General features: G+C 43.9%; 1 protein-coding gene across 3 annotated transcripts in view; it reads right to left on the bottom strand.

The window, feature by feature from the left end:
- Positions 1-14,826, bottom strand: part of IQCA1 (IQ motif containing with AAA domain 1) — a 692,773-nt gene that overhangs the window by 130,367 nt on the left and 547,580 nt on the right. For all 3 annotated transcript variants that reach the window (XM_069225557.1, XM_069225559.1, XM_069225558.1), the window contains one exon: positions 1,792-1,899. In XM_069225557.1, coding sequence (XP_069081658.1) covers positions 1,792-1,899 — 108 coding nt within the window. The remainder of the gene's footprint in view (positions 1-1,791; positions 1,900-14,826) is intronic.

Genomic DNA, 14,826 nt, shown 5'->3' on the forward strand with positions numbered 1-14,826 from the left:
TGCAGAATACTTACCAGTTTCCTTAGTGCCAGGAAACAGCTGGCAACAGTGAGCTTTATTAATTTAATTATATCATATCTCATTGAATGTGTAGGTTTCTCAATATATGGGAAGTCGTCCTTCAGTCTCTCACTCTCCCAAGTTACACAGCTGGCAAAGTCTTTCGTCGATGGGTTTATGTTTGATCTGTGCCAGTTCCCATTTCCAGTCTGTGGTCACTGATTATAAACAGGGATTGGTTGCGCTTTGAATGTTCCACCACAGTGAAGCATTTGACAAGACTAATCGCTGACCCCTGTGAAATGGCGGTCTGCCCAGGCCAGGGAAACAACCCTAATCAGGGTATGAGCTTTAATCAACAACCATCCTTGATTCCGACATCACAAGCAGGCTTGGTGAGAGCGAAGAGCATACTGCCCATGCCACGTCCCATCGCCCTTCTCCCACCAGCACTTTGTGCAATGAGCCTAACCTACCCCTGCAATCACCTCTTTCTATAGTTACTTTAGTTTCTTCTCCAAAGGAGACCGCAATGAGCCTAACCTACCCCTGCGATCACCTCTTTCTATAGTTTCTTTCGTTTCTTCTCCAAAGGAGACCGCAATGAGCCTAACCTACCCCTGCGATCACCTCTTTCTATAGTTACCTTAGTTTCTTCTCCAAAGGAGACCGCAATGAGCCTAACCTACCCCTGCGATCACCTCTTTCTATAGTTACCTTAGTTTCTTCTCCAAAGGAGACCGCAATGAGCCTAACCTACCCCTGCGATCACCTCTTTCTATAGTTTTTCCTCCAAAGGAGGCTCGGAACACACCTTGCTAAACACTTTTTAATGTTGCCCATGCAGAGAGCGGCAAAAATGTTTATTAAATTACATTGCATGGGTGTGGTTTAAATTTTAGTACAATTTCCATCAGTTTTGTTCTAAGGTATACAATCCATAAACAAAATTTCGCAGATGTCTTGCACTGTGACATGCTTTTGCATGATCGCTGTTCAGAGGGAAAAGTCCTTCGCTTGGTGATGGTCGTGCGCCCCTGCCCTGAGTGTCCCAACTGTACTGATGTCTGGACCCCTAATGCTGATTTTTGTTGTCATGGATGAACACAAATCGAATCGTGTGTGCGTGCCATGACATAAGCCTGTCTCACGGGTTGCAGGCAGTTCACAAACATTATTCAGCATATTCAAATATAGCCATCAAAGTATATTAAAAAGATTATGATCATACTAAACCTTAAAATCATTCTTCAACACAAATATGAAAAAAATACAATAATAACTGAAATTACATAACAACATTTGCATGCAATATTCTGTCTACAAATGTTGACCTCTTTTTACATATGACACAGATGCATCTTCTGTCTGTACGCTCTGTATAATAATGGCGCATCATTTTTATACAGTGCCTTGTATCTTTCTTTGTACAGTGCATGTTTTATCTCTCCTTAAATGGGATAGACTCAGTGCTTTAAATGTACAGATACTGTCCGGTACCGAATGTATGGACTTCTTTCTTTTGAAAGGGAGAGTACCTGTACTTCTCAGCTCTGCTGTTATACTCTTTAATGGGAGCACCTCTCAGGAGCAAACAGGTACTCCAAATAGTGAGTACCTTCACTTCTATATTCCCATTGAAAGCACCGGATATACCATTCTTTCTATAAATGTTACACCTCTGTGTATGGCACAACTCTACCTATCTTTAGATGGTACTTGTTGCATCTTTTTCTTGCAGGGGCTTAGATGGCTTTCACATGGCGCCACCAGGCGGCGCTGTGCACTTACCCAGCGGCAGGATGCCATACAGCGCTATGAGTTGCTGGACGTCGGTGAGCGACGGCATTGGTTCGATGTCCGCCTGGCGCAGTGTGGTGCCCAAGTAGCTGAACTCGCCTGGTGGGGGAAGAAGAGGTTTGAGTGAGTGACATGGCAACCCTAGGCATTCTTCACCCCACTTCACGTGTCAGCGCCCTGGCACAGGCCTGGCCCCCTCTCCCTGACCTGGCGCAGCGTATCAGTCATTTCACAGGGGCTGCCCCTCTTACCCGTCAAACTATATACACAAAACCTGCCTTTTCTAATATTTTCTGCTATTTCTTACATTCCTGAGAAAAGAATTCCCTGTTTGTCATCATCCGGGTTATGCTGAGACCAAGTGAACCGAAACACAGTGTGTGTATCTCCCCGGCTTCCTAAAGCGCCTCCTGCTCTTTGTTCGTTCTCGGACCGCGTTAGAAGTTTAATATCTGCCATCTGCTATTCACTTATTTTGTGAAGTTCTGGATGGGGCTTTGAGAGGCAGTGGGGATCTAAGCGCAGGTGTGTGCGATTGGCGTGGGGCGGGGTTAGGAGGTGTTAAGAGCAAACATCTTCTGACGGAACTTGTCATTAGACTGTGGTTAGCAGAGCGGCACCGTTTGGCCATAAACGGAGAGAAGCGGCTGGCGGTGACAACCATTGACAACCGAGAGGCCCATCCAAGGCTGACAATTTTCCGAATTCTCCCTATTTAGTGATCCTCAATGCTCCTCGCCAAGCTGATTTGAAGTCTTAGTCTTGCTTGCACTACTACTACGTCTGTCACTTGGTTACAATGTATGCTTTTGAGGTTTTAGAGAGTAGTAAGACAATAGTCCAAACAAAAGTGTGCCCCTTGAATATTAAATATAGAATATAGTGGCATAGAAATATGGAGGACAAAATATGAAACCAAAACACTGAATGGTACATAGTATAGATCAGTGGTTCCCAACATTATCACCTCTGAAGGCCCCCACTTTAACATTAATGGAACCCAGGGACCCCACTGAATCATTATTGGAATCTGGAACCCCCTATTGAGTCCTTACTGGAAGGTAGGGACCTCAACGTGGACGAAGATTTGAAACGCAAAACAATGCACAAAAAATACAGAAACCAGCATTCATCAAACACATGCAAAAATGATTAACACATTTTATTTCTTTGCGCATCTGAAGTAGTAAGTAAACCATCAGAACTATTTTGTTGTCTACCCATTCTACATTAGATGATCTCGTTCTATAATCCATTTGTTACCACATTGAAAGTGTTTGCTGTCACACGACTCGAGTGTCGATACTCTCCAAACATGTCATCTGCATTCTATTGATAAATCCCAATGTGTAGAAAAATATCTGAGACTCATGAATATCTATAAGGGATGGGTTTTTTAGATAAAAGAGAGGAAGTTACTCTTCTGTCTTTTTTTTTTTTACAAATACTCTATCTCATGACAGAATTATCATATTTAGAACTATCTTGAGTCGGTAGAGCGAATCTGGAAAACTTTGAATATTCTCTGATAGCAGGTCTATGGTGCCCCAGTGATATTGACCATAGGCTAGGTAGGCGTCATTGCTGTAGGTGAAGTATCTCCATAAATGTGCCTCAAGCACGTAAGTTCTGCCAAATATTTCCACACCACAGAGGCCAGAAAAAAGTGGGATATTAACTTTTCTTGCATAATGTAATGTAGATACTTTTTTCAGTGAAAAGGAGGGCTTATCCGTTAGCACTGCTTGATTAGGCACAAATGAGGCAAATGGAGGAACCGCTGCAGAGTGCCAGTAGTTCCCATGTGCTAGAAAGGACACTATATAGGCAGAAATATTTCTCCTTTTCCTTTTAAAGATAGACCTTCCCCATGCTTATATTATACTCTACTTGGCCGATGAGGAGCCAAAGAAGAAGGTGAGAAATTATAGAAAGGTAAATATATGGTATGTGAGTTGTGCCAGGCTAAAACATTAGCTTCACTGATATGAACAGACTGCCTTTCTGGAAGGATGCTTAGCTGCCAAACAGATATCATTCACTTCTTCTGACAAAGACGTGATTGCTAAGGAAAATCTTTCAGCTTCAGTCCTCAAGACAGAGTGGATTGCTTGGGTGAAGAACCCCTCAACTTAGGTTGGGCAGAAGGTACTCCCTTTAGGGAGAGTCACCGGGGTGAGAGGGGGCTGTGGAGAGAAAGTCCAGAGTTGCATTTTCTTGACTCGGCTGCGGCCTTCTTGATCAGGCATCTGTGGGCAGAAGAATGTCGTTTTCATCTACTGGGTGGGGTTAGCACTGGACTGAACGCATGGTGTAGATGAGAATCCCACCAGTCAAGCTTATGCCTTTATGGACCCATTCAAGGGAAACTCTTCAGGACAAAAGAGTCACATTTGTAATTCTTCCATAGTGGCAATGAGGTCCAAGGCAAGCATCCCCTAACAGGTAAAGATGAAATTCCAGACTACCTGCTTCAATTTCCACTCATTGGTTACTGGCTTCAGTCTGCTAAAAACAGGTGCCTGAGTTTACTCCCACTAAATGAACCACAGAGAGTGTTTGGTGGCCCAGGCACAAACAGTCACTACATCACAGCGGAGTTGAAATGCCTACTACACTGCTCTTGTTGACATAGTGCATTACTGTTTGTTTCAACCTGCATTGACTGATTTGCGATGCCAAAAGGAAAACAGCCACTGTCAGATGAGTTGCATGCAAGTTACAAATAAAGCAGATTGAGTTGGCCACACCAAAGGCCCCTGTTGGAAATGTCTACTGGGCAGCCTCACAGGCAAGCAGAAACGTACTCCTCACAAGCATGAGGTGGTCAATTTGGTTTAAGTGGTTCTCTGACAGTAGATTTATCTTGGGATTCCCACCATCAAACATATGTGGACGTACACAGGAAGATTTATACAGCATCCGAGAGTCCACTCCAGTCTTGATTTCATTTGGAACATCTGCTCCTTTGGAAGGACCCATTGGTTGATCAAAGCAAAATACAAAATGCCAGGAGACCAATCTGGAGGGAAAAAAAACTTATTGTGAAACTGTACCAGGGAAAAACAAGGTCGCTGTCTAGTGAATTCTCCTGATCATTTCTGGAGGTTCAGGGGAGGCTTTCTCTTCTGCAGTGCTGGGTGCTGTGCACATGAAGCCACAGCCACTGTTGAGAGATCAGAGAATACTTTTAAAAAATGAGTAGAAAGACTCATCTGTTGCTTGTTGGAAAGACAGTCTGTTTTTATGAGCTGATCATCTAACTGACAGTTGAAATGAATATTCTTCCTGTTTGGGTGTGCTAACAGAACTGTTAGCACTATTTGACCTTTAGAGCCTGAAAGATTTGGGCCTTCCGGGTGAACTAGTTTAACAACCGCAGATTTAGAAATGGCAAAGCACCTCCACTCTTCTTCAGTACCAGGAAGTATCAAGAATAGTATCTCTTCATTCCCCAGTTCCGTTACAGAGCAGGGCTCCCTCTGCTTTCTCCAATATGTAAAGTAGGTAGAATTGGAATAAGCAAACTGGGAGAATGAAGGTTGTTTCCTAACAAACAGAAAGAAGCTCCAAAAAGTATCAGCAAGCGCACAGGTCTGAATGATGTCTCTCCATTCATTCAGGAAGAATAAAAACCAACCCCATTCATACACAACGGAAGATCACCATCCACAACTGGGTTATTTTGGTCCAAGCAGGAGTCAACCTTCCTACTACTTTTGAAACAGACGATACAGCAGGCTTAGTGGATGAATGCTGTCACCCCTCTGGTCCACCTGTCCTTCCCAGGTTGAAAATATTTCTGGTGCTCTCAACAGTGGGCAGGAGCACTTCACCTAGAAAAGGAAGGGCACCCATAGCCCTTATGTTTCTGCATTACTGCCAATTGCCGGTTGTTTCAGGAGTGTCTGGTTTCGAGAGACCCTTAGTCCGAAGAAAGGGTGATTCCTTCCTGCAGCTGCCAAGCCAACTGGGGTAAACTCTTGTCAGTGGATGTCTTTGGAAAGAAACCACTTCTGGTACAGGAAAAGTAAATGGCACCAAAAACCTCCAAAGTAGAACCCTAGAAGTGCAGGACTGAGTAGAGAGGACACAAAAAAAACCTGGACAAAAATACCGGGTGAAATAGTAGCTAGACTAGAACAGGGCAAAACTAAGAGAGTGCACAAAATCAGGATGCAGTTGCAACACAATATTCCTGTAGTACTCCTTCCCCTAAATACCCTTAATTAGACCTGGGAGGAAAAAGGAAAGCCACGGGAAGCTAACGCTTCCAAGATGGTTTAGCCAGAAAAGGTAAAACAGTATTGACTGGCTGACATCTTGGATTGGGAGGTATCAGATCTTCCAAGCTGGCTCCTGCCATCTTAGGACACCATGGAAGACTGCAGGAGCAAGCAGAATTCATACTGCACCTGACCAACAACCTCCCAACCTGATATAACACCCCCTGAAATGCCCGAGAGCAAGACCGCCGCCCTCCACCCAATAGGCACCATGCTGAACTTTGTGTCCCACACACCAAAAAGAGGAGAAACTGAAGAAGCGGGGAATGCAATACACGGAGTTCCCAACAATTCCTAGTGAAATACATTTGTTGGAAAAGTCAATTCCAGGGACCAAGAGGTGCCCAACTAGGTATAGGCATTTCTAAGAACTTGTCCACAATAATGACAACACTTGTTGGTGTAAGCGTCATATCAAGAAGGCAAGTCTAGACATCAACAACAAAGTCTGTAGATGGCATTCAAGCAACAAAAAACAATACTAATTCCCATGCATTATGTGACGGTGTTAACAGCAATGAGGCCGGTCCTAAACAAATATATTGGATTTTTCATTTGACATTTGACCAACAAGACCCTGAATATACTGTGAGAGATAAGGAGTTTAGGCTGAACAGTTCCATAATGGTAGGCTGCACCTCACTCAAAGACAGAAGGCATTAGAAGACATCACTATGAGGCTTCAAGGGATCTGACAGTGACATTTTGTTCCTGCCTTGAGGACAGGGTTTAAAATTGACAAAAAAAACTGCACAATTATTTAGAAAATGGCAGTTCATCCCATTCCCGAGGAAGCTCCTGGATCAAGTGTCTGTGACACACTGAAAAACAAGCACTCGCAAACCAAATCGGTTGTGCCTTTAATGTATGGATGCTGATCTACGTGCTTTGCCAGTGCTTGTTTGTTTTGGTATAGTTTTATTTTTTAGAAGTATACCAAAAACCATTCAAAGCTGGCTGCTGGTGCATACATATGCACTTACAAGCAGGGCCATTTGAAAGGTCTTTGCCATAAAGCATTCGAAGATGAACACCTGTGTGTGTACATCATGTGCACTCAATTATGGAAATCTTTGACTTTTTTTATCTGAAGTTGTCTGGCTGCTGATATTGGATTTACCAATGCAGTTATTCTATGATTGCCAACGCCAATACTGATGGATAGGGAGAATAATCGGACAGAGATCGAGTTGGAAAGAGAGGTTTTGCAGAGAGAGAAAGCGGCGGGACCTAAAGAGAGGGTGATTTAAAAACACTGGGCAAGTGAGGGGATGAAGCAGAGAGAGATAGTGAAGTGAGTAGCAGAAGGAGAAGACGGGTGGGTGGCAGAGACTACAGCTTTAACCAGAGAGAGAAAAAGCAGTCTTTCGTGCAGTGGAGTGCAAGGCCTCCACAGAAGGCGGAAGCACACATACGCAGGCGACAGAATGAAGTGTGCGGACCAATGCCCGGTGGGCTTATCTGAGATGCTGCTGACAATGTCTCAAGACAATGGCTGGAAGAAGAAAACACACAAAAAGTCGACGGTTGAATTGAGGTGACCCAAAGCCCTTTAAGTATACCTTAAAATATTACATAACATAGATCTGTCAAGGACAAACAGCAAAATCTTTCTATAGATGACACCTAAAAACTAACTGACTTCTTGACTCCCCAAATTCTTACAGAATTTATATGCCACTTCCAAAAGTGAGCCTCTTGCGAATACAAGGTTAGAGATTGCGCCAGACAACTGTTTAAAGCTATCAGACTTTTAAAGGTAGAAACACTTATGTCTAAAGTCAGTCCACCTCAGATCGTGATATTGCTAAGTATTTAGCACATAACTGACTAAACAAAAAACTTAGGAATACTGAGTGAAGAAATGAGGGGTGTGTCTATGTTTGGATTTTAATTGGAATACCGACAACGAGTAATTGGTCACGGGAAACTTCAGAAGAAGTCTTCGCAATCGTCATAACAGTGAAAATGTTTGTATTACTTTTCCACAAGCTTCATTGCTCTCAATGTTAGAGAGCTTCATCACGATGAAGAGGGCCAAGCAGGACCAAACACGTCTATGATTGTTAAACGTCTTTCCGAAATACCTTCGGCTGACAGTATTTCATTTAAAACGATGCTGCTGTTTGACACATCGTTCTGTGATTCTACTTGCATCTACCGAAGCGCAGAGAAGCGGGTGGTCCTCGTGGGCATACATACCAACGTGTGCAGCTCGGACCTCAATTCTAAAGTGAAAACAATTGGAAACTGACTTAACGGGCATGGGAAATAATTATATTGTACTGCATAATCCAGCGGATTTTCTTTTTGTTTAACTTTATTCCTGCTGCAAAATCCCTTGTTACCTGCTCTGATGTTAGCAATAGTGTAGGAGGGAATGGCTTATTAGTTTTTATATATTTCCCCGATTAGCGGCAGCTTTTGATTTCTCCAGAACCACGTTAGGGACATTTGTTTGAGGCTTCCGCGTCAGCTCTACGCTCAGTGGCAAAGCTAAGATCATATGGATTTGCATTTGTATTTACTCGGGATGTTTAGTTAGCGCCATATGCCCACAGATCGCTTCAGGGGAGCAGCAATGCATCGTGTGGATACCACGGTAACGGTTAAGGCCCTGCGTGGAAAGGGCGTATGTCAGGTTTACTCAGGAGATGTCAGAAGGTTTACTTACAGGCAGCTGTGGCTCGCGGCACACAGTCTCCATGAATGCAACAAGAGCATGTGTTGAACCCTCCTTTGTTCTCAAGGAACTGGGACTCCAACAAGGGCTCAGAATTCTTCCCAGGAACCGACACAGAAATCCAGACTGGTGTAAACTGATAACAAACCCATCTCTACCAAGAGCATGTGTCAGGGGTGCGTGCAGTTTTTATTATACAAGCATAGTCTTGCAGAGTTCCCATTTATTAGCCTATGTGTACTTTGTGGTGTTTTGTGCTTCTGTTATGTTCATGCCTATTGACTGTTTGATGTGAAGTGAGTGATCACTTTCTCACGACCTCATTCAGCTACTAACTTGATTTCAGATTTCGGCGTATGTTTTCTATCTCACTGTCAGGCTGTTAGGACTGTAGAGGTTCTTACCTTGGTTTTTATCGTTGGAGTTTTTAATCTAAGTGTTGCAGCCATTTTGAGTTCATTTTGTAGGCCATCGGTCTAGTGCTCCAGCTCAGAGCAGTCACTTGCAGCATCTGCAACGAACTGCAGACCTTCATAAGGAGGCTTGATGTGCTGTTGTCAAAGGCAAGCCCACCTGTGTTCATCCGCTCTCAGTCTGCCCAGTCAGCCGGAGAACATTGCAGGTTTCATAACAATGTGCCCTGCTGCTCTCAGTGAGGAATACCCAACTTTACCTCCTCTCCAGGTGTCTGGGATAGAATTAGAGACTTAGTAATAGATAAACTCGCTATCATACCTCTAGAAGCTTCGAGAAAGTGCTCTCAGGGCCATTCTGTTACAGCTGTTCCTTGTAAGATCCCTTCCAAAATATTAATTTTCCTCAAGTCCAATAACCTGTTTGACGCATCTCAGTCAGGCTTCCATCCTCATATGGGTTAAGAGACTGATGTGGGATGTGTTCTAGAGGACCTAAGACAAGCTACTCATGAGGGCTGCACTACTGGGAGCATCCTATTAGATCTCTCTGTTGCCTTTGATACGATTGAACATTCCACCGTAATCAACTGTTTGGCAGCAGTTGGGGTATGGAGCCTGCCCTTGCCTGTTTTTAATTGTTCTGATCTTCACAGTGTCAATCTCCGCCTCTCTCTTCCTTCAGATCAGCATCCACTCAGGCTGGTGTGGAGTCTCCCAGAGATCATCAGTGTCTCCTGTTTTGTTTGACGTAGATGAAGCCTCATTATCAACTCATTAGATCTTTGGACATGCGGTGTGCATCCTATGTGGATGGCATTATATCCATCCTGAGATTTTTTAGGTAAACAATTTTTATTGTTTTATTATTACACAATGCAAGCAAATAGAGAAAAGTTATACATACAGTCGGCATTACATAGTACAATGCTCACAAGCTGCGTGAATACAGGTGCAACAGTATATTGACAGATTCCAGTTACACATATAACAATACTGTGAATGCATTTAGAATACAAAACAACAAAACAAAAAGAGTTAAAAGGGGAAAAAATAAAAAAGAACATTAACACCGGGAGCGAAGGAGGAGTCAAATTCACAAAGCATAAAAGTTGTCTCTACAGTTCTGTTAGAAGGTGAGAGCCAAAGGGAGCAGGGTGCCAACGTGGCAGGAGGGGTGGTCCACTGCGCCGGAATGAACACAGGGCAGCCAGTTCGGTCCTGGGGATGGTATTACAAAGCACAACATGGCTCTGTTGCTTACAGTATCTGAGATTCTCTAAGGGAATCCTTCAGACAACATGTGGTCTGATAGAAGTCGACCATTAGTATCCACAGTAGGACAGGCCACCCTAACAACTTCCCATTGCAGCAGGATATCAGGGGAGCTCTGCCTCCTGTGTGCCTCTTTTTATAAGGCTAACAGTTCATAGTTGGCCATTTAACAAGTTCACCCACCCACCGTTGTATCTTGCGGCCCCCCGGGCGCATCCAAGTCGCAGATATCTGCCAGTTAGCTTGTAGTAATGTCAGGTATATACATTTGCCTGAACATTTGTTCTGGGAAACAAACCTAATGGGAACCTTGGCATGGGAGAGTTATTGTAGGATTGTAAACCAATCCCAGTAATTGAGGTGCAAGACCAGACCACCTCACAGAAGTCGGCCACCACTTGCCCATCTGGGGCACCACGAGCTGCCTTAGGATACATATGATTAATCCTTTTAGAAGTAATGTAGATATGTTGGAGGTAATAATACTGTATTCATTTGAATCTGGAGTTTCTAAAAACAACAGGACATGCCTGGAGCCAGTGGTGGCTGGTGACTGAAAGCAGTGGTGGGGCACAAATTCAAGATGGAATTGCACCTTGTGAGTGAGCCTCACTACCCACTTATTTCCATTCACCTACTCACCCACTGCCTTTGGTCGCCTACCCATTAACTCATCCACATTGTCATCCACTGCCATTCACACAACTCTTATACACAGACACCCACATTTTCTCAGCCACTCAGTCAAGCCCTGCAAACACTTATTCAAACAAACACACATTGCCTCACCCATCCAGTATCCAGCAGTTTCAGTGATAAAAGCTGCGCTTTTATTTGAGCTGCAGATTACATGTTTAATATGACATATCATGTAATTAGTCTGCAGAAGAAATAAAACGAGCATAACTAGCCATGATAAATTACTGGAACCATTACTGCCTTTGAGAGAGGAAATCACCTACAGAGGCAGTGGAGGGAATGGAGAGGAGAGCTGAGAGAACAGATTTTTTTCTTATTGTCTGTAAAAAAGATAGAGCTCCAACTTACTTGTGTGCAGGGTTGTCATTGGCATATTTATGACTTGAGGTCACACTCCTGTCTCCCAGAGAGCCCTGGACAGAGTTATTTATTGTATTTATTCCATTTCTCTGCCACAGACTGCTTGTAATGCAGGAAAAGGGGATTTTGTTTCTGCAATGCCACATTCTTTTAATACAACATGACCTCTGGTACGTAACATGCTAGAGTGGGGTGTGGCCAGTAAGGCCTTCTGATCACACCCCACCATATGATTATATAGGAAAGGGAGGATAATAATATCGGAGTGGCATGAAGCTTTCAGAATCCAGGGCTGAACAAAAAATGGTCCAGGCTGGTTACTATCAGGTCTTCTGGTGGAGGAGGCGATAAGCCAGGGACTTCACTGCGGTCTGAGAAAACGTATTGCGTAGGCAAGCCCTGCAGCCCTACTTTGCAGCTTTCAGCCACATACTCACGCAGGCACGCAGTGGGGCTTTTGAAAGTGCACAACTTTCTCTTGGAAAATGTTGTGCAAAAAATGTTTTACTTTCATCATGTAATTAAATATATGCTTCACTAGAGAGGCCAGAAAAGGCTAGGGGCTCAGCCCCTTAGCCCTTGAACACCAGCCGCCCCTGCCTGGAGCACTTTTCTTCCAATTACAATCAGTAACTGGGACACATACCTGTAGCCAGTTGGCCGTACAAAGTTCCCAGCTCATCCTTTGAGGAAGAGATGAGTGCACAGTAGAGGATCGAAACAGCATGATTTGTGCCATCTAAAGTTAATATATTCCTGAGGCATTTAATTTCTGATGACTCCACAGTGCCAGAGTGCAACTGCAACAAACTGTCGCCAATAAGGCACCATGTAAGAGAAAATGTTTCAGTGATAGACCATGTGCCAATTGCGCGTCTTGAAACATCATGGGTTTGCCATCACCATATAGACTAACACAGTGGTGTAAGACCAGCCTCAGCCCAGTCTTCTAATGCAGACCGGGTGCTGCTGTGTGGCAGTAGTGCCAGGGAAGTCAGTGGAATATCCCTTGTATAGGTTACCCTTATGTGTGTTCTTTGGAGAGCTCAGGCCAAAGTGTAGCACAGTGTCCTCAGCAGTATGCCATGAGATTGAAATAAATTAATTACAAATGGATTTAAATAGTAGATGAGTCAGGAGTCTCCTCGGGGGCACATCCATACCCATTCCCTGCATCTCCCCCAACATGCCGCTCTCCTCCTAGCCGCCCACTGTAGCCACACAGCAATGTAACAATTACAGAGCTCAAAGTCAGGGGCAGCTAAGCCGCCCTCGTCAGTAGTCATGGGTTGGCCAAGACGCTGAGGCCCTGATTTATACTTTTTGGTGCAAAACTGCACTAACGCAGTTTTGCACCAAAAAGTTTAGCACCAGCTTGCACCATTTCTGTGCACCAGCTGGGCACCATATTTATGGAATGGTGCAAGCCGGTGCAAAGGGTAGGCTAGGGTAAAACAAAATTACGTTAGTCTGGTGGGGCTGGCGATATGGAAGAAGAGGGTTTTGCACAAAAAAAATACTATAGGTAGGTTAGAGTGAAAAAAATGACTTTAACCTGCCTAGAGTCATTTTCTGATGCAAAACCATCCATACCACATGACTCCTGTCTTGGAAAAGACAGGAGTCATGCCCACCACCCCAATGGCCAGCACAAGGGACAAGGGTCCCCTGGGCATGGCCATTGTGCCCTGTGCCATGTACGGGGGCCCATTTTAGGGCCCCCAAGGCACTTTAAAAAACACAATTAAATACCTACCTGTACTTACCTGGGATGGGGTCCCCCATCCTCTGCAGTCCCTCTGGTGTGGGTCCCTGGGGCCTGGGGAGGGCACATGGGGGTTTATTCCATGGAAATAGGCCCACAGGTCCCCTAACGCCTGCCCTGACCCAGGCGTTATAAAATCGGGCAAAGCAAGCTTTGCACCATTTCTTGACTTCTCCCTCCCGTGCACCATTTTTGCACAGGAGTATAAATATGGCGTTAAGGCCATAGAGTCATTTTTTTGCACGGGAACGCCTACCTTCCATCTCATTAAGGCAAGGTAGGTTTCCACGTCCAAGAAATGTCTTTAACTCCATAAGTATGGTGCTAGACAGGTCTCGCGCCAAAGTATAAATATGGAGTTAGTTTTGCACCGAATTAGAGTAAAAAAAGATGATGCTAATTTAGTGAAAACAGAGTATAAATATGCCCCTGATTGTTTCAAATCAGATTCACAAAAATGCAGTCTATTTCATTAGGAATTTGAATGCAAAAAGGTAAAGCAGTCTGGGAAGCATCACCATTTTTTGCAGGGCTTCTTTCCCCATGACCAATATGGGAAGGGAGCTAAAGAACTTGATCATATTTCTCAAGGAGGTTAAAGTTGCCAATCCATTCTCCTCTAGCAAGTGATGTTCCGATCAATAGATATGGACACCGAAATATAGGAGAGTAGTTGGTTCCATCTGAGAATGACTCCCAATACCAAGTCGTCTTTATCACCCCCAATAGCACGCCGCACATATCCATATAATTTCCCCTGGTTGACATGCATGACTGATAATTTGCCAAGATCGTGCGTGAACAGCACCCGTAATATCCTTCATATATTCTCAGAGGTACAGCAGCATATTATCTGCTACAATGATAAACACAATGATTTGCCATTGTAGTGTGGTTAGTTTTACGTATATTTTGCGCATTAGCTTCAGGCTTTAGGCCTTTGTGCACTTTGCCCTGAATGTATTTTATTCATTTGCTGACAGCTTAGAGCCTCTGTGCACTTTGCTCTAAATGCTTTTTTATTACGCTTCGTACTGTTATTTTACAAAATAGCCAGTGCTACGGTGTTGTTTTTTATTCATATCACACTGTTTTGCCTACTTAAGCACTGGAGTTCTTCATAACATATTCACTCTGTGCTTCAGTCAAGGATACAGTCTGGTACATTGCCGATAGACGTGGTAGGAGTTTAGATTTGGCATTCCTGCGTAGGGACATTTTGTGATCACAATGACATGTTAGTTATAAAATCACTTCCTTGTCCCAATACATGCAGAGGGAGATTCCGACCAGGGAACCACAACTAGACGCCGACTGCCTCGTTGCAGATGCTGAACCAGATCACAGGCCTTTGCTCAGGTATGAGGGCTTATGTCTCCCCGGTGATTCGGAAAGGCAAGCTAGAAGCTTAACATGCTGTGCTCTAAATAGAACAAGCAGAGGGAGAGTAGAAACTGTTAGGCAATATGATTTGTTCTTATGTTTTACTCTCCTGGTGACTATTTCAATCCTACTATGTTGTATTGTTCTGGTTATTGCGGCTCA

The sequence above is a fragment of the Pleurodeles waltl genome, chromosome 3_1 (genome assembly GCF_031143425.1).
Source record: "Pleurodeles waltl isolate 20211129_DDA chromosome 3_1, aPleWal1.hap1.20221129, whole genome shotgun sequence".
Classification (NCBI taxonomy): Eukaryota; Metazoa; Chordata; class Amphibia; order Caudata; family Salamandridae; genus Pleurodeles; species Pleurodeles waltl.